Source organism: Temnothorax curvispinosus, unplaced genomic scaffold (assembly GCF_003070985.1).
Source record: "Temnothorax curvispinosus isolate PA1 unplaced genomic scaffold, ASM307098v1 QBEX01001491.1, whole genome shotgun sequence".
NCBI lineage: Eukaryota > Metazoa > Arthropoda > Insecta > Hymenoptera > Formicidae > Temnothorax > Temnothorax curvispinosus.
In genome coordinates this window covers 73064-99642 of record NW_020211271.1, presented here as the reverse complement: position 1 = coordinate 99642, position 26579 = coordinate 73064, and the positions used below count along the sequence as shown (strand labels likewise).

The following is a 26579-nucleotide window of genomic DNA, read 5'->3' as shown; positions in this document are numbered from 1 at the left end:
GCAAAGAAAGGTAAAAAGGGAAAAGCTAAAGGCAACAAAACAGATACCAGTTCAGTTGCTAGTCGCACAGCAATGAGTACCAGCACATTGCATACGTCCAGTGTACAAGACTCCAGCGAGGAGGAAGAAGAAGAGGAGGAAGATGACGGAGAGCAGACTGGCAGCGGCGATTTTCTCAGTTACCCTAAAAAAAAGGCAGATTTGAAAAGCGCATCTATCGGTCAGCTACGTTACATTCTACAATTTCACGTAGATTTTATTTATTTCGAAAAAATATATATAGTGGCATATAATAATCAATTGATTTCTTCAGACAGTTCCGCTGTTTCCGCACCACCGCTTGGAGAAGAGGACAAATACGTTTTGACTAAGGTTGTATACAAAAGCTGAATAACGCGCGAATTATCATAACCACATTTACGTCACTTATTATCGCTTTAAACAGTTAATTCTGTACATAACAAAAAAATCAACCTTTTGATAAGAAAAGAAAGATCTAATCACTCGACCGATCGTTCCGGTTTCACCAGCGGCAGTTAATTTGAGCTTAACGGTTAACCAATTTGCTGTCTCCTTCTTCAATTCCTGGTTTCAGAAAGAGACAATATAGTAATCGATTTAAACCGCAGTTAAAACGTACCGGCATTGAGTAACCGATCGTAAACTATCTAGCGATCTATGGCAATTGCAGAAAATGGTGGAGAAAGTCCGTCAGGTACCAGTGCTTCACATGATATGCGGCCAAGTAGACGGCAATAGAGCCGACCTGCAGGACGTCACGTTCTTCTATTTTATGCGCACCAGCGACGAGGGTATACCTTCCTTCGATACTTACGAAGAGTGCCTGAACGAGATCACGAGCTACTTGGTGGTCGGCTCGCTTGATAGGAAATTCTTATCCTCTTTGAATAGCATTCTAGTCAACGTAAGCACTGTCCGATATAGGTAGTAGGTAGTCACGATAAAGGCCCCCGCACCCGCACGATGAAATATATAAGGAACAAGGAACAGATATTACCGATTAGGACTGAAGAGTCAGGCATAAAACTGGATGCACAATAAAAAAAATAGGCAACATAAACAGGGAATGACATGGGCAATAGATTTTTAACATATCACTCCTATCAAAAGTCATGTATCATTCACCAGCTTTATTCCTGATTCCTTAGTCCTATCGCTAATATCTGTTTCTTATTCCTCTTGTATTTTTCATTGTGCGGAGGTTTTAACCATAAGTTTCATTGATCGATTATACTGTCATTACTCCTTTTACAACTGCGATCTATTTCAATAAATTATAATAACCTATAGCATTATGAACATTTAAACTAGTTATCGTTCTTTTCATATATAAATTTTAGAATTTTTTATATACATATTGATTGCGGAATCATAAAAACAATTTTTATCTTAAAAGCACAAAAATTTATGGACATTTTAATATCACAAATTTAAGAAAAATACATTACATTGGATGAGCATATTGAAATATGTAAAGCTAAAGTAATTCAATAATTTGCAAAAAATGAAATGCTCCTTAGGTATTTAAACCATTAGTAGAAAATCAATTCAGAACGCCTGATACTGGTGAGCGATGGCAAACGAAGAGTGCGGACAATGGAAAACGGAAGAACGTAGATGTAGAAGCGGTAAGCATCGAGAAAGTAGCATAGAGAAAGTTTGCGTTAACAAGAGGTTTAATATTGTTCGTAATAAATTTTGATAAAATATGATTTAATTAAAAAACAGTAAACAATCTATATGTCTATGATTATAACAATAATGCTTTCTACAAAATATCAAATGTCTTCTATATAAATATAGCTTTTTCTCTCTCTTGTATATCACACAGTATTAATTCAGATCAATAATAAAAAATAATGAACTATTAATAATAAATGATTTCAAGACTTTTATCTTTTATTAAAGCGATCAATGCTGAGAAGACCATCCCATTTCGTAACAGCGTCCAGTTTAGTATCCCGACAGAATCTGGACGCAAAGAGAAAGGGAGACGATGAAGGAAACGCCACAATCTCCGTGGCTACCTTGCAGGATGAGATCCCAAGGAACCGTAAACAGAAGTCAAGTTTAAAAGGATTTGATAAAAGATCCGTACCATCCGTTTCGGAGTCCAAGTCCAGTAAATCAATTAGTTCGAAGGAAATAAAAAAACAGCCAGCGGGCGAGCAAATCAAGAAGGATATTTTAGATTATCTTGACAATTTAATTGAGAAGACGGAGTGGTTAGACTTATCATTTTATATTAAAAATTGATCAATATTACATCCATCTTTTAATAGTAATTTTTTTTCTATATTAACAGTTTCGTTATTTTAATTTTAATGATATAGGACATTGGAGCATGTCGAAAGCGATATCTTACTGACGATGCCAAAGATTCCAGAGCTGAACGATCCTGCGATAACAGATGATATGTTGCTGAAGAATAAAGATATTGTTGAACAAATGGAAGAAGTAGTTATGTTATGGGAGAAACATATACAGAAGGCAAATAATTTAATATCTTTCTTTTTCGTATACTTTTTGTGTAATCTGTTTACGATTTTGGATTATTTGCAATATACGTAGCGTCCTAAATTATCGCAAATAAAATTAAAAAAACATGGGTAATGATGATAAAACATCAGTATTGATGTATTGTGAAGATAATTGAAATAATTTCTTTATGAATAATTAAAAGTTAGATCTTAATAATAACCACATATTACGTAATTTTCTTTTATTATCGCTCAGGTAATGGAGTCATACGAGAGCAAAGTACTTCCGAAGAAAGGACCAATAGCGGAGCATCAATACTGGCAGGATTGTGAGACTGGATTAACAATATTGGTTGAACAGTTAAAAATGCCCATTGTTAAGAGGATTCTCACTCTTCTGGACCAAGCACTTTCACCAATCGCCTCCAGCTTCCATTATTATCAAACTGAACTCTGGAAGCACTACGTCGAAGCTAGGGACAACAATAAATTTGTTCAAACGCTGTTGAGATATTTTAAAGTAAAAATTTTAATAATTACTTATTTTAACTAAAATAACAAATATTGGATATTATTAAAATACTAGGACAAACACTACTTTTGGATATATTCTTAAATCAATTTGAAATACTTTGAAAAGTGTACAGATATTTCTAGCTTTTAAATTATAAATATTTATAAGTAAAAAGTTTTTTGTGAATTGTAATTTAAGGATTAAATTTAACTAACACAGTTTTATTCTTAAAATATTAATTGAGCAATTATAAAATATGTGACAAACAAAATAAATCTTTATTGAAAAAACAAATTAATGAAAGAATACGCTTCTAAAGAATTCACGCAAATATTTTAATAATACCTCTTGGTTATTTATTAACACAGTTAATGACCGAGTCGGATTCATTCGAATCTATATCGGATTGCATCCCGTCGCTAATGGAGGGATTGCGAATGCTCTGGGTGTTGTCGAGTTATTACTGTCATGAAGAGAAGATAATGTTATTGATGGATCGAATATCGTGGCAACTCTGCGAGAATGTTAAACAAAATTTAGCGATCGTCCTGTTGTTTAAAAAGCCTTTGGAAGAAATTCTGGAGAAGACGAGCATGGCCAGCGCGATGCTGAGACAATGGAAGCGATCGTACCTGAAGACCAGACTGGACATCGAACTGTCGGGGAAGGGAGCTCGCTGGGAATTTGATCAGAAGCGTCTCTTCCAGAACACGGAATACATCGCCGAGGTGTGCAGTGACCTTTACAAAATCGCCGATGTCCTGCAAGACTTCTATAACATTTTCGGGCCTGATCTGAAGTCTATCATAAACGATCCGGCGCAGATCGACGCTGTCATAAAACGAGTAGACGCGTTAGTAGTGCCGATCGAAGAGGCCGACTTCGACATCTTTAACGTGTTCAATAAAGAAAACTGGGAGGCATTGACCGCATGGTTTTACGAGCAAGTAACGTTTCTAGAGGATCAGGCCAAGTTCTACATCGACGAGTGCTTCATGGTGCTGATCAGCGCTGAGAATTCGCTGGAGATGTTGCTCAAGTTCAAGAACATGAAGACCCGGGCCGCAATTCAGCGCCAGTTGCTTCGAAAGTTCGACGTCATCATGCAGCAGTTCAGCAAGGAGGTCAACATTGTGGAGAGCATATTTCATCGTGGCAAATGGCACCCACCGTTGCTGACGTATCATCCGCCGATGGCGGGAGCGATCTTCTGGGTGAAACAACTGTTCCATGGACTACGCCGGCCGGTGTTGATTTTTCAGGAAGTACGCGAGCTGAAGCACAGCGAACTGAAATTGCTCGCGTTCAGCCAATATCTCGATCTCGCGAAGCAGCTGAAGAATTTCGAAGAAGCGAAATTCAATATGTGGCTCGATAAGGCATTATTGACGGTGACTGCTATCATGAAGAAAAGCGTGTTAAGGATAGTACGTGTAGAACGGGATTCTCCAGTCGCTTTAACTTTCCCGGACGAGGAACGAGTCACGAAGAATCTCCAACTGATTCACGTGGCGTCGAAAGCGAAGGGCAAGGATGTGGGTTCCTTCCTGTCAACTCCACGTGAATCCCTGCTGAAGCTGGACGGCGTGATGTCAAAGCCCAGCGCGGAGATCGAAAGTTCCATTGCCGCAGGCTCTAGAATCATTTCCATGACACAACCACGCGCGGAAGTGAAGGCTGATGCTAGAGGATCCTCGTTGAAGGACTGTAAAACTTCAACCGTGTCCTTCGACAAGCATGATGCTCGCGCGAAGATCGCTTGGCCGGAATTTATGAGCGGCGCCATTCTGGTAGAGTGTCAGCTGCGCTTTCAGGTCAACTTCGATTGGGAAGTGTTCGAGGTCATCAGAGAGGCAGAACTAATGGAGCATTTGGGTTTCGAATTGCCCGCAACTATCAGAAACGTTGGCATTCAGAAAAATCGGCTGAGAACGGATATCGACGCTACCACGAAGATGATCAGTCAGTATAACAACACCCTGGATACGTTGGACAGAGCAGATATACAACTTTTGAAGCAGACTCTGCAGGACGTCGAAAAGCACATTCAACCTGGAGTAACGCGGTTTAATTGGAATTCCCTGAGCATCTCAGATTATGCATCCACTTGCAGTAGGATACTGAAAAACTTGAATTCCATTGTCGAGCAAGTCAATCAGATAAAGAAAGAGCTTGATAACAGAATAGAATCTGAATTGCAATCGTACCATCTGTTTTCTACGAAGAAGGAAGTCGCCGATTCAGAGGTTCTCTTGCCGTGCAAGGTATATACTAATTTTATTATCAATTTTCTTTTTATATAATATAATTGAAGATTTATACCTCAAATATATAAATCCAAATCAAGACGATATTTTTTCGAAAATAAAATTCTTTCCAGTTAACTTTTAAATACAGCAATAAAATATTAAGTTACATAGTAACGATAAAAAGTAGATTTATAATTCATTATATATAATTTACACGATATAATATTTAGGGGAATAGTATTAATTTTTATAAATAACAAATATTCTTTTATTGTAAACATTGTTCGACGAAATGGAATTGTCCTTTTAGATGCGACATCTAATTCCTTTTTTTTTTACAGTGTTATTTTACGGAAATAAAAAATCGACGATCTGAGCTGGTGTCGTCGATGTTGAAGACTTATCAGTCGATTAGTCCAATGCTTGTGAAGCTGGAAAGCTTAGTGTTGGGTACTTCTACTGGAACAAGTCCAGCCATGCAGCTGTTATACGAAAAATACGAAAAGAAAATCTTCGCTGCCTTTATAATGTATGTATCTTTTTTATTAGTAAAAATGATAATTACATTAAAGTAATTTTTTTATTTTACAAAGTGTCGTTCGGTCTACCTTCTAGATGTATGGTAAGAAACATGGAAGTTCTAAACAAAATATTAAACAACACTAAGCCGATCTTCCAAGTAGACGCATTATTAATAACATCCGAGGTAATATTACGTCCGTCGCCCAACGAGATCTATAACACCATTTGTTACGATGTGCGAAATCTGCTCGAAAGACTGAAAGAATTTTCCAGATGGATGAACGGAACTTGCTTGGAGTGCAAACCACAGAGAAGGGAGCTTTCGGAGGATTTAGTCGTTTTCAGTTTCTTCGAAGATGTAATGAGTGTTCGAGTTGAGTAAGGTTTATCTATTTGCCTGTTAAGTTTTATGATAATTTAGTAATAAATGTGTTTAAGCAAATTTATCAGCATCGCGCGGTACAATTTAAGATTTAAAACTACTGCAGATAATTAACGAGCTCGTGAGAGTGGTTCACGACACAGCGTATAGGATCTCGATGGAATGCTCGCGATACCTGTATAGATGGAAGAAATACAGCAACTTGTGGTCATTTGACAAAAATTTGGCTTGTGAGAAATTCGCATCGACGAAACCTACGCTTTTGCAATACGACGAGAAGTTTACGTTTTACGAGGGCATTCTGGAGGAACTCGAAGATATGTCGTCCTATTTCGACATAAATAGCGTACGGTAAAGCGGCATCGACAATTTAATATCTCAATTCTATGTAAATATAAAATTCCACATATTTTTTTACAAGAAGAATGTTAACAAAAATTTAAGCGGCATCGACAATTTAATATCTCAATTCTATGTAAATATAAAATCCCACATATTTCTTAACAAGGAGAATGTTAACAAAAATTTAAAATATAATACATTAAATTTAACTGTCTATAATCTTTCAAGTCTGTATCACTACTTCGATTTATGCTCTTTTTTTTCTAAAGGCTCAACCTGAAACCACTTTTATCAGGCATCGAGCGTCAAGCGAAGGAATGGAAGCAGGTTTTAGGAAATTATCTTTTGTCTGACACCGTGTTGGCTATGAGTGAACTGAAAACACAAATCGACACTTTTCGCGGCGAGATCGAACTGGTGATCACCGGACTGGACCGTTTTGTGTCGATCATGCAGGCGATCGCTGACGTGAGAAATATGGCAATCCAAGCCGAGGTGCAATTTCTTTGTTATCAGGAGTGCTTTCAAACTATGCGCGCCCACGGGATTGTTTTCCCCTTATCGGATGAAGCGATGGCGTACGAACTGCAACACGACTGGGAGTCATTGTATCTCGGAGCACTCTACAGAGCTTCGACTTTGGAAAGCACCAGTGAAAAATTTGCGGAGCTGACCCGAGAGCAGATCCAGCAATTCTTGGTCGAAACTGAGATGTTCGCCGAAGATTTTGAGGCGCACGGTCCCGGAAGCATCGGGAACGATCTGGAGCTTGGACTGAAAAAAATGGATGTACGTAAAAAAAGATATTTATCGATAATTACGATTATCTTTTTAAAAACATTCCTCTAAAAAATTTTTCTCAAATTTTGATTTTTTTTTAATTTTTTGAATAATATTGCACCTCCGATAAGAACGAAATCACAAATTAGAGACTTCTTTAATCTTATTTGCAGGAATATGGAAAGCTAATCCATAACTACGAGGAACGACGGCTGAGTCTGATAAAATTAGAAAATTTATTCGACTTACTGTCAACTGACTACTCAACTCTTCTCAAGATCAAGACGGAATACGAGGGCATGGATGTGCTATACAATCTCTATAAGGAGCAGAGAAGCGCGCGAGAGATCTGGGCGAAGACTCTGTGGGTGAACTTGAATCCGCAGCAGCTCATCGAGGGTATGGAACATTTCATAAGGGAATTTCGACGGTTGCCAAAATCCATCAGGGCTACGAATGTCGGCCACGCATTGGAAACCAACATAAAAAACTTCAAGAACTCGGTGCCGCTCTTCATCGAGTTAAAGAACGAAGCTATGCGCGAAAGACACTGGCAAGAGTTGATGAGAAGGACTGGACAGTACTTTGATATGGACCCAGATAGGTGTGCGGATGATGGATAATTAAACGAGTGCTAATTATGCGTGCGAATAAATAGACAACCCGGTAGAAATTGTAGTTGCGAAAAAGATAATCTAAATATAATGTATAAGATAACATAGAAAGATAATTATTACATAATTATTACGTAGAAAATCCGACAATTGCTAGCATTTTTGTATATTTTATTATATATCTAAATATTCTTTTAATCTATATTATTTTTATTTGCTTACTAAAATCGCATTAATGTGCGATATTTATGAATTTAGAGTATACACGCGTATCTGTATATTTTTAAATATTTGCGTACATAGTAAACGTTGACATTGTAAGATATAAATTACCTTCTACAATAATAATTGTATGGAATATGTGTATAATTTTTTATTTAAATTAACAAGTATATTGTATATTATTTTTTAATTTTTTTATTACACGTTTGTTTTTATAGATCGTGACAAGAGACATAATCGATGGGCAGTATAAACACACTCAAATGCATATAGTTTAATTTGTCTAATAAAAATATAGTTAATTACATAGACACTTTTTAAGTGATATAAACATGGCGCAAGGAAAATCTCTTATAGAGGGGTAAGCTTTAAGCTATGTAATTGCGCATTTTGAGTACGTAAATATTATAGAAATGAATATTGAATAACTGAATACAATTTCAGATTTACTTTAGAAAATATGTTTGCTATGGAGCTGGGAAAGTATCAAGACATTGCGCAAGACATTGTGATGTATGCCGTAAAGGAGCTTGCGATAGAAAGAGGCGTGAAGGAATTAGCGGAAGTATGGAAATCCATGGAATTCAACATAGTGAAACATTATAAAGGTATTCGTCAAAAGCCTAAGCTTAATTGTTCAGAAAAAATAAATAAATGCGAGTAAATGAGCCCAGAATTTAATTAAAAAAGTATAAAAAAATAATATTTTTGCTGGTCACAAAAATAAAGAATTAATTGCGAGAAAGATGTACAATCCTTTACGATTGCTGATTGTATTTCTCAGGTACGGAAGACCGCGGCTTTATTCTCGGACCACTCGACGAATTGAATCTGGTACTCGAAGATAACATGTTGACCGTGCATAGCATGGCAGCCTCGCAATTCATCGGACCATTTCTCAACGTCGTTCAAAAATGGGAACGCACGATGCACACGATCTCCGAAGTTCTGGAAGTGTGGGTGGACCTTCAGCGAAAGTGGCTGTATCTCGAAGGTATCTTCGTGGGCGGCGACATTCGCTTTCAGTTGCCGGACGAAACGAAAAGATTCGATGATATCGATCAAGCCTTCCGCAAAATCATGACTGACACGTCGAAGCGACTCAACGTCTTAGAATGTTGCACGATTTATGGTATTCAAGAGAAATCAATCTATATTTTATAATTATTGAAACTAAATTTAAAAAAATATATAGATTATACAAAAAGGATAAAATTTTTTGGTGTATCAAAAAATTCGAACAAATCAATTATGTGTTTTAAACAGTTATTGATTTGTAAAATACTCAGGCCGAAAGGACGAATTTGAAGCCATGATAGCGGCCCTCGAAAAATGCCAAAAATCTTTGACGGAATACTTGCGCAACAAACGCATTATATTCCCGAGATTCAATTTCATAAGCGACGACGAACTGCTGAGCATTCTCGGCAGTGGCAATCCCATGGCAATTCAGGAACATGTAGGAAAGATGTTCGATAATCTCGATAAGTTTGCACTGGTGTCAGACAACATGGACAGATTGATGGCTACAGCCCTCATATCTTGCGAAAGAGAAGTTATGGATTTCAGAAATCCCGTGTCCACGGAAGATCAGATCGAAATTTGGATGGGCCTGGCTCTTGAAGAAATGAAGAGATCGAATCGATATCTAACAAAAAAGGCGATCTACGATTACGGCAAGGTTTATATTAAATTATTACTCATTACATATTACTTCCATTTCTTTGCATATTAAACTTGCCAAAACAAAACTTTTTCAAAATATCTCTTTTCTGTTCTCTGCTAATCTTCAATGAATTGCTCAGAGATAATTATTAATTAAAAGATTAAAATTTGCTCTCTTTTGTAAATTGTATGTTATAATTTTCACACAACTTATACAATAAAAACAATAAAGCTACAATTATAAACGTAGGTGCGAAGACCGAGAACGCAATGGATACTTGAGTTCCAAGGAATGATGATTCTTGTAGCCAATCAGATATGGTGGACCGCAGAAGTCGAGAATGTATTCGAGAAGATATCCCAGGGGAATACACGCGCAATGAAAGAGGTAATATACGCAAATTGTGAATATAACTTATGTTTAAATAAAAAAATATTTCTTTCTCATGTTTATAGTATTTACAACAACTCAACACTCAACTGGATGAAGTGGTGACACTGATGGGTACCGGCACGCTTACAAATAATGACAGAAAGAAGATTGACATGGTTTTGACCATCGACGTCCACATTCGCGATATTATCGAGGGTTTTGTTAGAGACAGCATCGTGGATCCCACAGAATTTAAATGGGAAAGCCAATTAAGGTAATTTTTGTTTGGAAATCTATGACCTTTAGGCAGATAGCAGATATTAAACAATATAATTTTAATGATTATGATAATTTTATATAAGAAAAATATTTAATAAATATTCTTTATAAAAGTATTGTATTATATTATACTTTTAGAATTATTGTCTATAATGAATTATTTTCGTATACGTAGATTTTACTGGGTTCATGATCTGGATAATGTATGGATGAACCAATGCACAGGCACTTTCGAATACGGTTACGAGTATATGGGCCTCAATGGCAGATTAGTCATTACACCTCTGACGGACAGGATATATCTTACTATCACACAAGCTCTCTCGATGCACTTGGGCGGTGCACCGGCGGGTATGTGAAGCATATACACGTGATAGAGTTGCAAATTTCTCGAATATGAGTCAAGTATGATAGCTTCTCATTGATCTTAAACGTGGCTCAGCCACAAAAAACTTTAACTGCCATATCATAATTATAAATGTAGAGACACATTGAAAAAAGTAAAATATACAAGCTTCGAAGATATCAGCGCAAAATTGATACTTTTAATTTGTACTTGTTTCAATTATTTGATGAGTTTAGTAGCCCAGAAAATTATACCTTATTTATTTTTAACATTAAGGTCCTGCTGGAACCGGAAAGACCGAGACGGTCAAAGATTTAGCGAAAGCTCTGGGGCTCTTATGCATCGTAACTAATTGCGGCGAGGGAATGGACTATATCACGATCGGGAAGACTTTAGGTGGTCTTGCACAGTGCGGGGCATGGGGCTGCTTCGATGAGTTTAATCGTATCGACAGCTCTGTTCTCTCTGTTATTTCAACCCAGTTGCAAACTATACGCTCAGCACTGCAAGTTAAGGCTCAAAGATTCACGGTATGTATTCCATTAAAACTGGAAAGCACGAAGTACTGAAAATAATACAAGTTATCTCTAGTCACAGTGAATTAATAAAATAATTTTAACAAAGGATAGAGCATTCTGTAAAGAAGTTCTATAATTATACGTGTCTAATATTATAGAGATTTTGGAGATAATCAAAGTTGTATATTTGGTGCGACAATTCAGATTTTCTTTTTTACTTTTCTCTAAAATTTCAAGTATTCTTTCGATTTAAGCTTATATTATTCTCTTCTTAAAATACATGCTTGTCAAATGTAGTTATATTAATTTCTCCGTTATTTTATACATAATAAATTTCTATTACATATAAATTCCTGTACAATGACAAAAATGTTATTCAAAAGTTTGAGAACCAAGATATCGTGCTGGACACGAAGGTGGGAATATTCATCACCATGAATCCAGGATACGCCGGTCGAACGGAGTTACCAGAATCCGTTAAAGCCCTCTTTAGACCAGTGGTCTGCATAGTGCCGGATAACGAGCTAATCTGCCAGATCAAGCTTTTCAGCGCCGGTTTTCTGACGGCAAAGTTACTCGCGAAGAAGATGACTGTTCTCTATAAACTGGCAAGCGAGCAGCTCAGCAAGCAAACGCATTATGACTTTGGCTTGAGAGCCCTTAAATCTGTGCTTAATATGGCCGGCCAACTGAAGAGGACCTCCAATGATTTGCCCGAGAATGTCGTGCTGATGAGAGCCCTCAGAGACATGAACTTACCTAAGTTTATATACGACGACGTGCCGCTCTTCCTGGGTCTGATTAGGGATCTTTTTCCCGACTTAGATTGCCCCAGAGTGCGCTATCCAGATTTTAACGAAGCAGTTGAGGCCGTATTGGAAAAACATGGCTACATCGTTTTACCTGAGCAAGTAAATAGCGTTCTAACCCATTGCATACGCGTATCTAACTATTTATATACTAAATTTTAAATTAAAAAAGAAACAAATGAAAAAATAATAATGCAATCCCTATCCACAGGTTGATAAAGTCATTCAATTATACGAAGTGATGATGACCAGGCATTCGACGATGGTCATCGGTCCCACCGGCGGCGGCAAAACGGTGGTCATCGAAACACTTTGCAGGGCACAGACGCACCTCGGTAAACTCACGAAACTGCACATTCTGAACCCTAAGGTGAATAATAATTAAACACAATAGTAGCATTGTTAATTTTTGTCGCAGCTCTTTTTTAAATCATCACATTTCTTGATTCTATCAAGGCTTGCACCGTCATTGAATTGTACGGAACGCTAGACCCTACGACACGCGATTGGACGGATGGTCTCCTGAGCAGTATTTTTCGCGAGATTAATCGACCACTGGATCCCGGCAAAGATGAACGAAGATACATACTTCTCGACGGAGATGTCGATGCGCTGTGGATCGAAAACATGAACTCGGTAATGGATGACAACAAGCTGTTGACTCTGGCCAATCACGAAAGGATCAAATTGCAGAATCATTGCAGTCTGCTTTTCGAGGTAGCTTAATATGGATATAATATCGACTACTAAGTGTGTAAGGGGTAATTAAAGTTTTAAGCAAATTAATTTGATATTTGAAACAGTATTGTTTGCAACTAATTTTACCGCCGCTCTTTATATATAAATTATAGCAAATAATTTGACTGTGATTTAATAATAAATTAATAATAATTTTAAAATAAATCACGACGAAGATAAAATTATAAAGGTAACAAATTTAATAAGAAAGAAAGGTTTAGACATTTTAAAATAATAAGGTGTTTCTTATGCTAAAGGTAGGTGACTTGCAGTACGCCTCACCTGCAACGGTTTCAAGAGCGGGCATGGTCTACGTAGACCCGAAGAACTTGGGCTACCAGCCATATATGGACAAGTGGATACAAGCTCAGAGTAAGGCCGATCAAGATTTTCTTCGAGAAATGTGCGAGAAATACGTACATGGTTCACTTAGGCTCATTACCGAAGGAATGTTAGGCCTTCAAGCGGTCGAACCACTTCAGACGATTATCCCACAAACTGGACTCAATATGGTAACCGCTAGATTGACTATCGATTTGCCGGCAATCATGATTGTAACGACGATTAAATTTGTTCTGCTACATTTACAAAAAAATGAGAAAAGAACGAAAGTTGTCTCTCACTAATTCGCTTTTTCTATTGTATTTTATGAATAACTTTTTTTTGCACGACTTCTCAAGGTAACTCAATTCTGCTACGTATTTGATGGGTTGCTGTCGTCGTTGAAAGATGAATTGACGAGAAAAAAATCGGAAGTTGATCAAGAGGAAGAGGACAGTTTGTTGACGACGAAAGAAGAGCTCTGGGAAGCAATGTACATTCAAGCGTGCTATTGGTCGTTCGGCGCATCTATTGTGAACGAGGCACGCTCCAAATTCGATGAATATATAAAGAAGATATGTGGACTTATACTAGTGCAAGACACACCCACTAAACCGGCGACCGCTAGTAAGCTTAATAGAAAGAAAGAAATTAATAAATACAAAAGAAATAAATTAAACATCAAGATTTGATTACCTTTATCTATCATTATTAACTGAAAAAATTAATGTGCACTTTAATTTAGAATCTATACCCGTGTCTTTTCCAACCATCTACGATTACATATTGGATGTTAATAAAAGAGTTTGGATGGCATGGAAATGGTTGGTACCGGCGTATCTTCACGATAGAGAGAAAAATTTCTCGGACATTTTGGTACAGACGATTGATACTTTGCGTACCACGTGGTTCATAAATCTCATGCAGAATCAGCAGAGACCAGTGCTGTTGGTCGGAGAAACTGGCACATCGAAGACAGCCATTATTCGTGAGTTTCTAAGGAACTTGAATCCCGAAAAATACGTGAGTGAAAAAGCAATATCGAAAAGATTGATTTAACAACCAATTACTTTCTGTGAATCCAAATAATCTTCCAACAAATTAATATAATACGCATAAGATGCGAAAATTTCACATTTATCAACAATTTATTGTGACATCGAATAGGAGCAGCTCTTAATTAATTTTTCCTCGAGAACCACCTCGATGGATGTACAGAGGAATCTCGAATCGGCGGTGGAGAAAAGATCGAGAGAGATATTCGGAGCACCACCTGGAAGAAAATTAATAGTTTTTATGGATGACATGAACATGCCGATTGTGGATATTTACGGAACCCAGCAGCCCATCGCGTTTCTTAAGCTGTTGTTTGAAAGAGGTGGTTTTTACGATCGCGGACGCGATCTGAATTGGAAGTATTTGAAAGACATATGTGAGTATCGTACGCAGAATATCTCAAATGTAACACCGCTCTTTTCAAGAACAGTCAATTTTTTAAAGCAATTTTATCGAGTTTTTATCTATTTATTGACATCAAGAATTTAATTTATATTTATAATGTATCTGTTTAACATAATTATAGAAGACTATAATCGTATCGATGTCTTACGAATGCACTTTCTACGTAGATTATTTAGCAGCCATGGGAGAACCTGGTGGTAGCAGGAACGAAGTTGACCCGCGATTTATCTCGATGTTCTCGGTTTGTAACGTAACTTTCCCAACGAGCGAGACTCTCAATTACATTTACACGAGTATCTTATCCGGACATCTGCAAACCTTTTCGGAGGCGATTCAATCCATCGCGAATGGACTCGTGCAATTGATGTTGGAACTTTACAAGGTAATTCCGCGAGACGTTATGATATTATTTTTTCAAATGAGATATCAACAATATAATGCTATTCAGACAGTTAGGAAGGAACTACTGCCGACACCGTCCAAATTCCATTATATTTTCAACATGCGGGATCTCTCGAGAATCATGGCTGGATTGCTTCAGAGTCATCCCGACTTCTTTTCAGGCGTAAAGCAGTTTGTCAGGCTCTGGAGAAACGAGGTCACCAGAGTCATGTGCGATCGTCTCATTAGCGTGCAAGTAATGAGTTTTCTTCTCTCTTTTTTGTTCATTAAAGCTTCATATTTTTAAAGTCTCGCTATTCCAGGATGAGAATTTGGTCATCGAGCAACTAAACGGAAAAATACGGAATTATTGGGAGCAAGAACCCGAAGTGATTCAATACAGTTTAAGAGACCCGATACTCTATGGCGATTTCAGGAATGCCTGCAACGAGGATGAGCCTAGGTTTTACGAGGATCTGCTGGATTACGAGGCAGTTTACAATTTGTTTCTAGAGGTCGAGCTTTTTCTTCAAATGAATATTTTTTTCGGCTATTCTTCTATATTAATTCGACCTACAATGCTATTCAAGCAATTTCGCTGTTTACTTATATTAAAAAATATATGCTTAGAAAATATCTTTATGTTATATTCACAGATTTTCGAAGAATACAACGAGAGGAACAGAACTAAGCTGCACATGGTTCTCTTCAATGATGCGCTTGAGCACCTGACTAGAGTGCATCGTGCACTGCGAATGCATCGCGGTCATGTGCTGGTCATCGGTACGGGTGGCAGCGGCAAGAAATCAGTGATAAAGTTAGCATCCTTCGCCGCCGGTTATCAGCTCTTCCAGATCGTCCTGAGTCGCGGATACAACGAATCGTTTTTCCGCGAGGACATGAAGAATCTGTACAACATAGTCGGCCTGGAGAACAAAAAGGTCGTGTTCATGTTCACGTCCGCCCACATCAAGGACGAGAGCTTCCTCGAGTTGGTGAACAGCATGCTAACGATGGGCTTCGTGCCGGCTCTGTTCAATGACGAAGAGAAAGATACAATCGTCACTGCTTGCAGAGATGCAGCAGTTAAAGCAGGCTTTGATGTCTCAAAGTAAGCCGACATCCGATTTTGTTCTTGAATTCTTTATCCATATCTTGAAATACATGTTTAATATTATATAAAATATTCTTGACTCCAGGAAGAGCGTCTGGTCGTACTTCGGCAAGACGTGCACCGCGAATTTGCGGATAGCGCTGGCGATGAGTCCATCGGGCGACACTTTGCGGACGCGATGTCGCAATTATCCCGGCTTGATCAACAATACCACCATAGACTGGATGTTCCCGTGGCCGCAGCAGGCTTTGGTAGCGGTGGCAAATGTTTTTCTCAGAGACGTAAGCAAAGACAGAACGATGAAATAATTAAGGTTCGAATACGAAATGAGAGATCCTTTTATTCCAGAATCCGATTGTGCCGCAGGAATACAAGGAAGTGATCGTCAGTCACATCGTGTACGTACATACATCCGTATTGCAATATACGGTGGACTTCGCGGCGAAGCTGAGACGTCGAAATTATGTCACGCCGAGGCATTTCCTCGACTTTATTAACACTTATTTGAAACTGTTGGTGGAGAAAAAGAATTTTATAAATTCGCGCTGCGCGCGTCTTTCCGGAGGTAGCTGCAAAATCTTTTTACGAACTATCTTAACTTTTACTATATTCCTTCATTAATGATGTAACAATAGATTCAACAATATTGAAACAAATTTTATCTTTTGCATCTCGTCTTTTATTTTTATTTTAAAGAAATTATAATTATATATCTTTCGATAAAAGTTTTTTATTTTTGTACGATAAATATATTTTTTATAGGACTGCAGAAAATCATGGAAGCATCGGTGACTCTGACGGAACTGAATAAAGTTTTGGCTGTGCAAAGAGTCAAAGTGGATGATCAAACGAGAAGCTGCGAACTGCTGCTCGCGTCTATCGGTGAGAGCACAGACGTCGCGATGGAAAAGAAAAATCTGAGCGAAGAAAAGAGAAAAGAGATCGAAGACAAAAAGAAAATGATTGCCAAGGAGGAAGCTGAAGCCAAGCAGGCATTAGCTGAGGCCCAGCCAGTTCTCGACGCGGCCAAACTTGCATTAGGCGAACTCGAAAAAGCGGATATCACCGAGATAAGGTCTTCCTTCTGGATTAATTACTGCTTTTCTCCATTTATATAGATTTGATCATTGTGTAGACTTTAATATCTGTTCAAATTTCTAAAACGCATTTATCAAATATCCAATATTGAATTTAAAAAATTTGAAGAGAAAGGCTTAGCACAAAATTTTGAGCATTAAACTTCAAACTCGCTAAAGAATCAATAATGGTAATTCAGGTCCTTCGCCACTCCACCCGAACCGGTGCAGATTGTTTCGGAATGCGTCGCGATACTTCGAGGTGTCAAAGACGTGTCGTGGAAAGGAGCGAAAGGCATGATGAGTGATCCTTACTTCTTAAGGCACTTGCAGGAGATGAACTGCGACCAAATCACTCTGCGGCAACAGCAAGTGGTACGGGCGCATTTGAAGAAGACGGACAAGCTGGATCAGATGCAAGTTATCAGCAAAGCGGGATACGGGTTATACAAATTCGTGCTTGCTGTTTTGGATTATTGCGCTGTTTATAGAGAGGTATTCGATAATTTATCTGTTATCTTTTATCTAAAATCTGACTAATCTTTATTTATCTTTCTTCTGCTGAGATTTTTGTTTCTATGCTTTGACATTTAAAGATTCACCCCTTATCACAGTCTACTTTCTTACCATGTAGAAATCTTATGCAAAATTAATTATATCTACGCTAATAATTTACTGTTGATCCACCATTTCAGGTGAAGCCGAAGATTGATAGAGTTCAGGCGCTCGAAGCGGAGTCCGAAAAAGCTAGGCGTGCGTTAGAAAAGGAAGAACGAGAATTACAACGATTGGAAAAAACAATTCAGGAATTGAATGCGAAATACGATATCGCAATGACCGAACGACAGAATCTTCAGGATGAGACAGACTTGTTACAACGACGTCTTTCGGCTGCCGATAAGCTCATCTCTGGATTATCCTCCGAGAATGAACGGTGGCGAAAGGATCTCGAGATTCTTCAAGACGATCTGGAGAAGATCACGGGAAATTGTTTGCTCGGAGCGTCTTTTCTGGCCTACAGTGGTCCCTTCTCTTACGAATTTAGGAATGAAATGTACAGCGATTGGGAGAGGAGCATATTAGAGAAAGAGTTACCCTTATCAAAGCCATTCAAGCTTGAAACGCAACTGAGCGATGACGTTGAAATTAGCAAGTAAATAAGACTCCTATATTTGACTATAAAATGAACGTATATTTATAAATCACACAATTAATATCGCTAAATAATTAAATATTATATAATTAAATATTAAATATAATTTTTTCGTTTCATGTATCGATTAAAGTTAACATTTTAAAAACGCTATTAAACTTTTAAAAATTATGAATAAAAGAAGAAAGCTGTATAAAGACAATTTCAATAATTATTTGCAGATGAAACTATTTTATTTTTTCTAGCAAATATATTCATATAACTTAACGATACGATAAACTCTGCGGCTCTAATATTTAACAATAATTGCAGATGGAACTCGGAAGGTCTCCCACCGGACGAATTATCTGTGCAAAACGGCATACTGACCATGAAAGCATCCAGATTTCCGTTTTGCATTGATCCCCAGCAACAAGCGTTAAATTGGATAAAGAAGAGGGAGCAGAAGAAGACCCTGAAGATCCTCTCTTTCACGGATGCGGATTTCTTAAAACAAGTCGAATTGGCTATCAAATATGGTCTGCCCGTGCTTGTCCAAGATGCCGACGAAGTTGATCCCATTTTGGTTAACGTGTTATCGCGCAATGTCCAGAGTAAGCTGTAAAATTTAAATAAATTTATAGATTAATAGGTTTGCGCAAAAATATAGAAATTGCTCTAATTACATCGATTTCTCTTCTGTAGCTGTTGCAGGACAAACTTTCGTCATTTTTGGCGACAAGGAAATAGATTATGATCCACGATTTCGAATATATTTGACAACGAAGATGACTAATCCGATGCTGGACCCTGCCTTGTATGCCAAAGCGGTCGTTATTAATTACATGGTCACTACAGCAGTGAGTTAACTTTATGATACAGTTACAATACTTACAATTATAATACAATTGTTATTATCTAATAATAAGTCATAGTTATATTATAATTATTATTATATTAGTCTTATGTTTTATCAAAAGGAAACAGTTACTTTTCTTTAATTTAAAACACTATAAAGTTCTAAATTCAAATTTTGCATAATAAATTCTCGCTTCTTTTCAGGGTTTGGAGAACCAGCTTCTGTCGGTGGTAGTAAGAACTGAAAGACCAGACATTGAGGAGCAACGTGAGACGTTAATCTTGGAAACTAGCGAGAACAAAAATTTGCTGCAGCAATTGGAAGACAGTCTCCTGCGCGAGATTGCTGCGGATCAAGGCACTATGGTGGACAACATTGAGCTGATCGAGACCTTGGAGAATATCAAGTCCAGTGCCAATGATGTGATGAAGAAGCTGTTGCTCGCGGAGGTCACTTCGGCCGACATAAACAAACTTCGCGAAAACTATCGTCCGGTGGCGGAACGGGGTGCGATTCTATTCTCCGTACTAGTCGACATGGCCACCGTAAATGCCATGTATCAGTACTCTTTGATCAGCTACGTCGAAGTGTTTATTCACTCGTTGAAGAGATCGTTACCAGATCCGGTGGTCGCCAAACGATTGAAGAATATTATTCCGATGCTGACGAAGAACGTTTACGATTACGGCTGCACTGGCATCTTCGCGCGGCACAAGTTGCTCTTTTCCTTACAAACTTGTGTGAAGATAGAACAGAGTATGGGCAACGTGAACCAGAAGCAGCTGGATTTCTTCGCCAAGGGCAGCACGGTACTGGAAAGATCACCTAGATCGAATCCTACCAGATGGCTGCCGTTATCAGGTTGGGAGGATATTCTCAAACTGGCGAGCGGTTTTCCGGAAAAGTTTGAACAGCTTCCGGAAGAGCTACGCGACTACGAGGATGAGTGGAAGAAGGTAATCATTCAAAACGGTTATTATTCGAATAAATGTAACAATTTAATTTATTTCACGAATATTTTTAAAATTGCACGCACATGCTTTGCTTAAAACTTTGCTTAAAAAAGTTCAAAAAGTCTTTGAATTGAGTCATATTATTCTGTGATGAACAAGGATCATCTTAAAGCGCGGATAATTAATTAAATCGAAAAATTGATAATCCGTTTCAGTGGTACGATTCGGATACGCCAGAACTAGAGGAACTTCCTTGCGACTATAGCGTGCGATTGACATCATTCGAGAGGCTGATGCTGATACGCTGTTTCCGCGTGGATCGTGTCTATCGCGGCATAGTTAATTATATTATCGAGATCATGGGCGAGCAATATATCACACCGCCTCACGTGAGCTTCGACATGATTTTCGACGAAAGCACACCGACCATGCCTGTAGTCTTCATTCTAAGCCCGGGTTCGGATCCCACTGCAGAGCTGATGAAATTAGCCGATCGGTACGGCTGCGGCGGAGGAAAGTTCAGACATCTCTCGCTCGGTCAGAGTCAAGACAAGGTGAGATAAAAGAGTAACATAATCAAACTTGTAAAATTCATGTCTACAACGTAATAATGACAAAATAATTTAATTAACGCATTTTAACGTTGCGTCAATACGTCGCGTTTAACTTCCTACATTTTGAAGAAGTTTCACCTAATTTCCTAAAATTTATTTGCATAATAGATCGCGATGGAATTATTAAAAACGGCGATAACGAGAGGTCAATGGCTGATGCTCCAGAATTGCCATTTGTTGCTCTCCTTCACGAAGAATTTGGAAAAGATCGTGGAGAACTTGGAAAAGCCTCATCCCGACTTTCGCTTGTGGCTTACTACGGAACCCACCCCTAATTTCCCAATCGGAATACTTCAACAATCTCTGAAAGGTACGACAAAAATGTACGGTATTTATACCACGTACCTTTTAATGGAATTTATTTGCAGTGGTGACGGAACCGCCGAGTGGATTGAAGCTAAACTTGCAAAACACGTACTTCAACATGCGACCGCAGCTCTTGGAAAGTTGCCCCCATCCTCTTTACAAGCACTTAATTTACGTTCTAGCGTTTTATCACGCAGTTATCCAGGCAAGCAAATATTTAACATAATCACACATTTAATCCTCAGAGAAACTTTAATAAAATGCTCTTAACGTCGCAGGAGAGAAGAAAGTACGACAAAATTGGATGGAACATAAAGTACGATTTCAACGAGTCGGATTTTAATGTGTGTGTTACTATCTTGGACACTTATCTGACGAAGGCCCTGGCAACGAACGAGTCTAGAGTACCGTGGAATAGTCTCAAGTATTTAATTGGCGAGGTACGTTCAAATTCTGCAATCTAAATTTTTTTCTGTGTGAACGCAATTTAATTAATACATTAAACTTTTTTTTATCATTATTCTGAGTTTCTTTTTCACGTAAGTTTAGAACGCAGCTTATTATGTTTATTCTCGAAAATAACCCAGGTGATGTACGGCGGAAGAGTGATAGACAGTTACGACCGTCGCGTCTCTTACACATACATGGACGAGTATTTCGGCGATTTTCTCTTCGACGAATTCCAACCGTTTCACTTTTACAAGGACGACTTCGTCGATTACGTGATACCGCCGGAAGGGGGTCGCGACGATTATCTGCGATTCATCGACGAACTTCCGTTGGTGAACAGCCCGGAAGTGTTCGGGCTGCATCCAAACGCCGAGATTGGATACTTTACGCAGGCAATTAAGAGGATGTGGAGGCATCTCATAGAACTTCAGCCGCAAACAGGTGCGAATATATCATATATTTTTCTCGCTTTGCCCAGGCACTGTTTTTATAATATCGATTGTGACATTGTATGACAAAGTTATGGCATAACTTAAATTAAATACGCTAACAATGTGCACTTAAAATAGATTTAATTAAATATTAAATGACTTTATATTTTTTAACAGCAAGTTACATATTTTTATTGCTAATATTTTGTCCTTGAAAGAAAAATTTTCTATTAGTTATATTTTCAAATATATCGTATAATTCTTAATTTTATAATTAATAATTATTTGTAGCCCGCTCGGATAAAAAGAGTAAGTCGCATTAGTGAGCTTACCGCATTTTCTGATCAATTATAATGACATTATATATATTGATGTTAAAATCTTAGCCGTGAGCCTCACCGGTGTCAGCAAAGACGAATCTATTGATAATGTAGCGAGGGAGATCTTGACCAAGATACCCGCGCCATACGATATCAGTAAGGTCAAGAGAAATTTTGGCGTGGCCGTGACACCGACCGCGATCGTTCTATTTCAAGAATTGGAGAGGTTCAACAAATTAATAGAAACGATTACAAGGACGTTGAACCAACTGAGAAAGGTAGAATAAATCTGAACATTTAAAACTTTGAATCTGTAACATACAGATTTAATTTAATTACTTTATATTTAATAAAGTAATTAACTTACTTTATATACTTAATAATTGTTTAATTAATTATCTGCCTTATCAGTATAAGATGCATTTTTTATTCTTATAAAGATCCTACTTTATCAATTACTTTACGCAATTATGACGTTTAAAACTCCTGTTATGTTCTACAGAGAGATTTGCATTAAAGAGAAAGAGACAAATCTCAAATTTTTCGTAATATATTTATAAAATTCCTCTTTTCTGTATTCTTTACTACAATACAGTTTTAAATCTTCTTCTATAATTCTGCTAAGTTTATCATTAATTAAAATGCAGCTGATATTTAAAATAAAATAAAATAATTTTAATTATAGGCCATCGCCGGCGAGATTGGGATGGACGCTGTGCTGGAGAACATTTCCGTGGCGCTTTATAACGGTACTTTGCCCAAAGAATGGGCCAGACTGGCACCAGACACACGAAAGAACCTTGCCGGCTGGATGGACCACTTTCAGAAAAGAATAGATCAATACACAAACTGGGTACGATTACGCGAAACGTCACGAATTCATCACCCTAACGCTATTCCGCGATTTTGCATGTGCATCAACTTAATTAACGATGCTTTTTTTCCTCCCATTAGTCCGGCGCGAACGAACCTGTAGTGCTCTGGTTGTCCGGGTTGCATGTTCCGGAAACTTATCTGGCGGCTCTCGTGCAAATGGCTTGCCGCAAGAATAATTGGCCCCTCGATCGTTCCGTCATTTACACGACGGTGTCCAAGTTCTCCAAGCCCGACGATGTGGAAGAAAGACCCGATCAGGTGAATCCCGATGACATTTGCTTCACTTTTCACAACGTTTCATTGGAATCACACTAATATCCTGCCATTTGCGTTTTAAAAGGGCTGTTATGTGTACGGATTGTATTTGGAAGGCGCCAGGTGGGACATCGAGGAGCATCGTTTGAAAAGATCGCATCCGAAAGTTCTGATTGAGGAGCTGCCAATATTGACCATCGTACCTATCGAAGTTCATAGATTGAAGTTACAGGTATCGAATTTGCTTATCCATTTCCACAGTTATTAGTTAAATGTCTCGATGGTTGTAATTCATTTCGAATCAAGAGATTTAAGTGCACAGAAAAGAAGAATATTTTTGATTTAAAAATATCTTTAGTTTTAACGTGGAATCTGGAAATAAGACTTCTTTTTTTCTGTGTGACGATTCATATTTTCAAATAATTTGCAATTTTTTTTTTCTGGAACTTCTGGATTATAAAATTGATAACTAAATTTAAATGTGTTACAGAATACGTTTAAAACTCCTGTATATACTACGTCAAACCGGCTAAACGCTCTCGGTGTCGGGTTAGTCTTCGAGGCGGATCTGGCGACTCCAGAACACATTTCGCATTGGATACTTCAGGGTGTTTGTCTAGTGTTGAATACAGATTGAAACGGTCCTCAAGAGCAACGAGAAAAATCGAGGGCCGCTATATTTTTCAGTGTATTTCACGTGTATATCCACTATTAATCAATATAGCATAGAGACAAACAACCATTGAACAATTCTTAACTGTCGCAAATAATTTAAGATTATGTATAATTATGTATACTTATCATGTATGATTCTAAAAATTTTTATCATAATATGAATAAATGGGAGAAGAAAGAACAGACAACGTCGGTTCGTGTTCAACTTTTTAATATTTAAGTATGTCGATCAAATTTCGAATATCAGCGTTATATAAAATTACACGGTTTCCTGCGGATATGGTTACATCGTTATTTCGTATAAATAATCTATTTAATCTTATTTATCGGCCAGTCCGCGATACTTGAGCTGCGGTAAACACAGATTGTAAAACGAGCTGTCGACGAAGTCATCCAGGTTTTGCCACTTTGCCCATCGATCTTTAATTAAATGTTCCGCATTTTTCGCTTTCCCGACGAAGTGTGGATCTACGATTAACAGGTATACACCTTTGTTTCCAACGTGTAATCCTACTACACATTTGCTGGAGCAATCCCTGTCTCCACCCATCATAATTGGACTGCCAAATTGCTCTAAGTGTCTTTTAATATTATCCACTTGATCGATCAATCCCTTTCCACTCGAGACGTGAATTATTTTGCTAAGAGCGTCGTAAAGTTGGTTTATAACAATGGACACCTACAAAATATTCGAAACATCTCAGATCTTCTTACTCAAAAAACCCAGTGTTAAGAGGATTAACAATAAGCTTACTTCAAAACTTCCTATCCATTCTCTCGACCCAAAAAACGTTCTATCTTTATCCTCCACTGCGACAAGGGTCTCTTGTATTTCACTAATGCTTGGGACAGTTTTTTCTAAGTTCTCATTACTTATGATCCACGAACAGATGGTTTGCAGTGTCCTATATCCGCACCCCCAGCCCTAAATGTAAATCGTATTTATTTCGACGATTTATAAGACGCATGAAAATTTTAATTATAATTATCCTAATTGATTAATCACCCTGTCGTTAAAACCGTCGCAACCATAGTGCCAGTACTCGTAATCTCCTTGCACCAAAAATGTTTCGCCGTTATCTGATGGTAGGGCTAAATTTACGTGAACGTTTTTCAATAAATTGCCAGAATAATTGACGGTCATCTTTTCCATGTCATTAAAAAAGTCTAAACAAGTAAAATATTTAATTAAAAGTAAAAATATAGTTATACTGATACAGTTATTGGCATGAACTTAATAATTGAGAATTTATAGATTATAGAGTTATAAATTTATAATTTCCAAACTATAAAACTTATATTATAAATTTTTAATAGTTCGAAATTATTTAACAGATATAATTTCATCTATATAAATTAGAACTTTATAAATGCATATTTTATTTTTATACTTTATAATTTCAAAATTTATTAATGTTATAATAATACAATTAAAATAAATTGTAAAAATTATAATTATTTATATAATTATAGGGTTATAAAATTCATATTCGAAACAATAGAATTTGTTATAAACCGTTTATTATAAACATCAGTTATTTTACAAGCAGATTTGCATTTCCTGCTGATAAACATCGCTCAAGTACTGTCAACTGTCACCCAAACGCCAACCTAACCTATTCAAACGTCAAAAACTGAGAAAATTTAACAAACGAGATTCTAAACTCGAATGAAGCAACCATTTTCTCGTTCGCTCTCACGAAAACAAAAGCACGCTGAAAACGGCCGAACGGGCCTGCAGCCGTTAATTTATTAATTAATCAGCGATGAGCGGATCGTGGCGTCACCTGTCAACACGTCCGAACGATGCTCCGCTTCATGGTATAAATATAAATACAAGGGTATGCTCTTGCGCACGCGACCAATCAGAATTGTCGAAGTGTGACGTCACAGATAAGCGGTAAATTTAAAACTGCTGTTTCCAAACAGCTTATGTTAGCGGCATTCTCGTCAGATATATTATTTTAATTTCAAGTTTGCAGGGAAAAAATCTGTTGTAAAGTAATAGTTTATGAATTAATAAATACTTTGTAATAAAATATAATATAAATAAACATTATAAACTTAATAAATATAGAAAAGTTTACAAAACAAATATATAAAAATGTTAATATTTTTTTTACTTTGTTTGACAGCTTTCTTCCTCATATCACTTTATAGGGATTAAATGACAACAATAATAATAACATATATAAAGATGCTATGAAAAAGATTTATTATTCGTAAATTTGGTTAACTTCTTTTTTTTATTCTTAAATCTATTTTGTACAGCAATGGTTCGATTAATTTCGCGTACCCTAATGTAGGTTCTTGTCCTAACAAGACATAGCAAGACCTCTCTTGGCAGTTCGATAGGTTTTAATGCAATTTCTATTTTATCCGTAAGTTTCTTGAAGATGAATTTGTCTTTACTAAGCTTTGAACCGTGATACTTGGAGAATTCTGTGTTCATAATATGTGCAGCTTTTAAAAGATCAGACGATGGGTACATGCATTTCCCT

At 37.3% G+C, this 26579-nt stretch overlaps 2 protein-coding genes across 2 annotated transcripts; one reads left to right on the top strand and one right to left on the bottom strand.

Moving 5' to 3' along the window:
* The first annotated feature begins 72 nt into the window (after positions 1 to 72).
* On the top strand, positions 73 to 24160 carry LOC112464273 (dynein heavy chain 10, axonemal). Its single transcript, XM_025031162.1, has 49 exons — positions 73 to 220; positions 314 to 372; positions 692 to 925; positions 1542 to 1649; positions 1930 to 2246; positions 2355 to 2511; positions 2758 to 3021; positions 3384 to 5279; positions 5606 to 5793; positions 5880 to 6159; positions 6275 to 6519; positions 6780 to 7299; positions 7464 to 7894; positions 8571 to 8734; positions 8911 to 9258; positions 9416 to 9807; positions 10042 to 10179; positions 10248 to 10438; positions 10619 to 10782; positions 11066 to 11319; positions 11691 to 12218; positions 12328 to 12486; positions 12573 to 12833; positions 13112 to 13366; positions 13535 to 13802; positions 13921 to 14198; positions 14343 to 14607; positions 14804 to 15018; positions 15085 to 15273; positions 15341 to 15532; positions 15674 to 16128; positions 16217 to 16412; positions 16480 to 16696; positions 16894 to 17206; positions 17408 to 17702; positions 17903 to 18360; positions 18673 to 18953; positions 19045 to 19199; positions 19402 to 20154; positions 20367 to 20705; positions 20874 to 21075; positions 21134 to 21276; positions 21350 to 21511; positions 21659 to 21962; positions 22339 to 22550; positions 22958 to 23125; positions 23227 to 23406; positions 23489 to 23635; positions 23894 to 24160. The coding sequence occupies exons 1-49, from the start codon at positions 73 to 75 to the stop codon at positions 24038 to 24040; spliced, it is 14235 nt and encodes a 4744-aa protein (XP_024886930.1). The 3' UTR covers positions 24041 to 24160.
* A 119-nt stretch (positions 24161 to 24279) lies between these two features.
* On the bottom strand, positions 24280 to 25889 carry LOC112464172 (probable Ufm1-specific protease 1). The gene is made up of 4 exons (XM_025031016.1): positions 25866 to 25889; positions 25085 to 25245; positions 24833 to 25003; positions 24280 to 24757 (listed from the first exon to the last, which is right to left on the bottom strand). Exons 2-4 carry the CDS (start codon positions 25229 to 25231, stop codon positions 24398 to 24400), a joined length of 678 nt encoding a protein of 225 aa, XP_024886784.1. The 5' UTR covers positions 25232 to 25245; positions 25866 to 25889; the 3' UTR covers positions 24280 to 24397.
* Between the last annotated feature and the right edge of the window lie 690 nt (positions 25890 to 26579).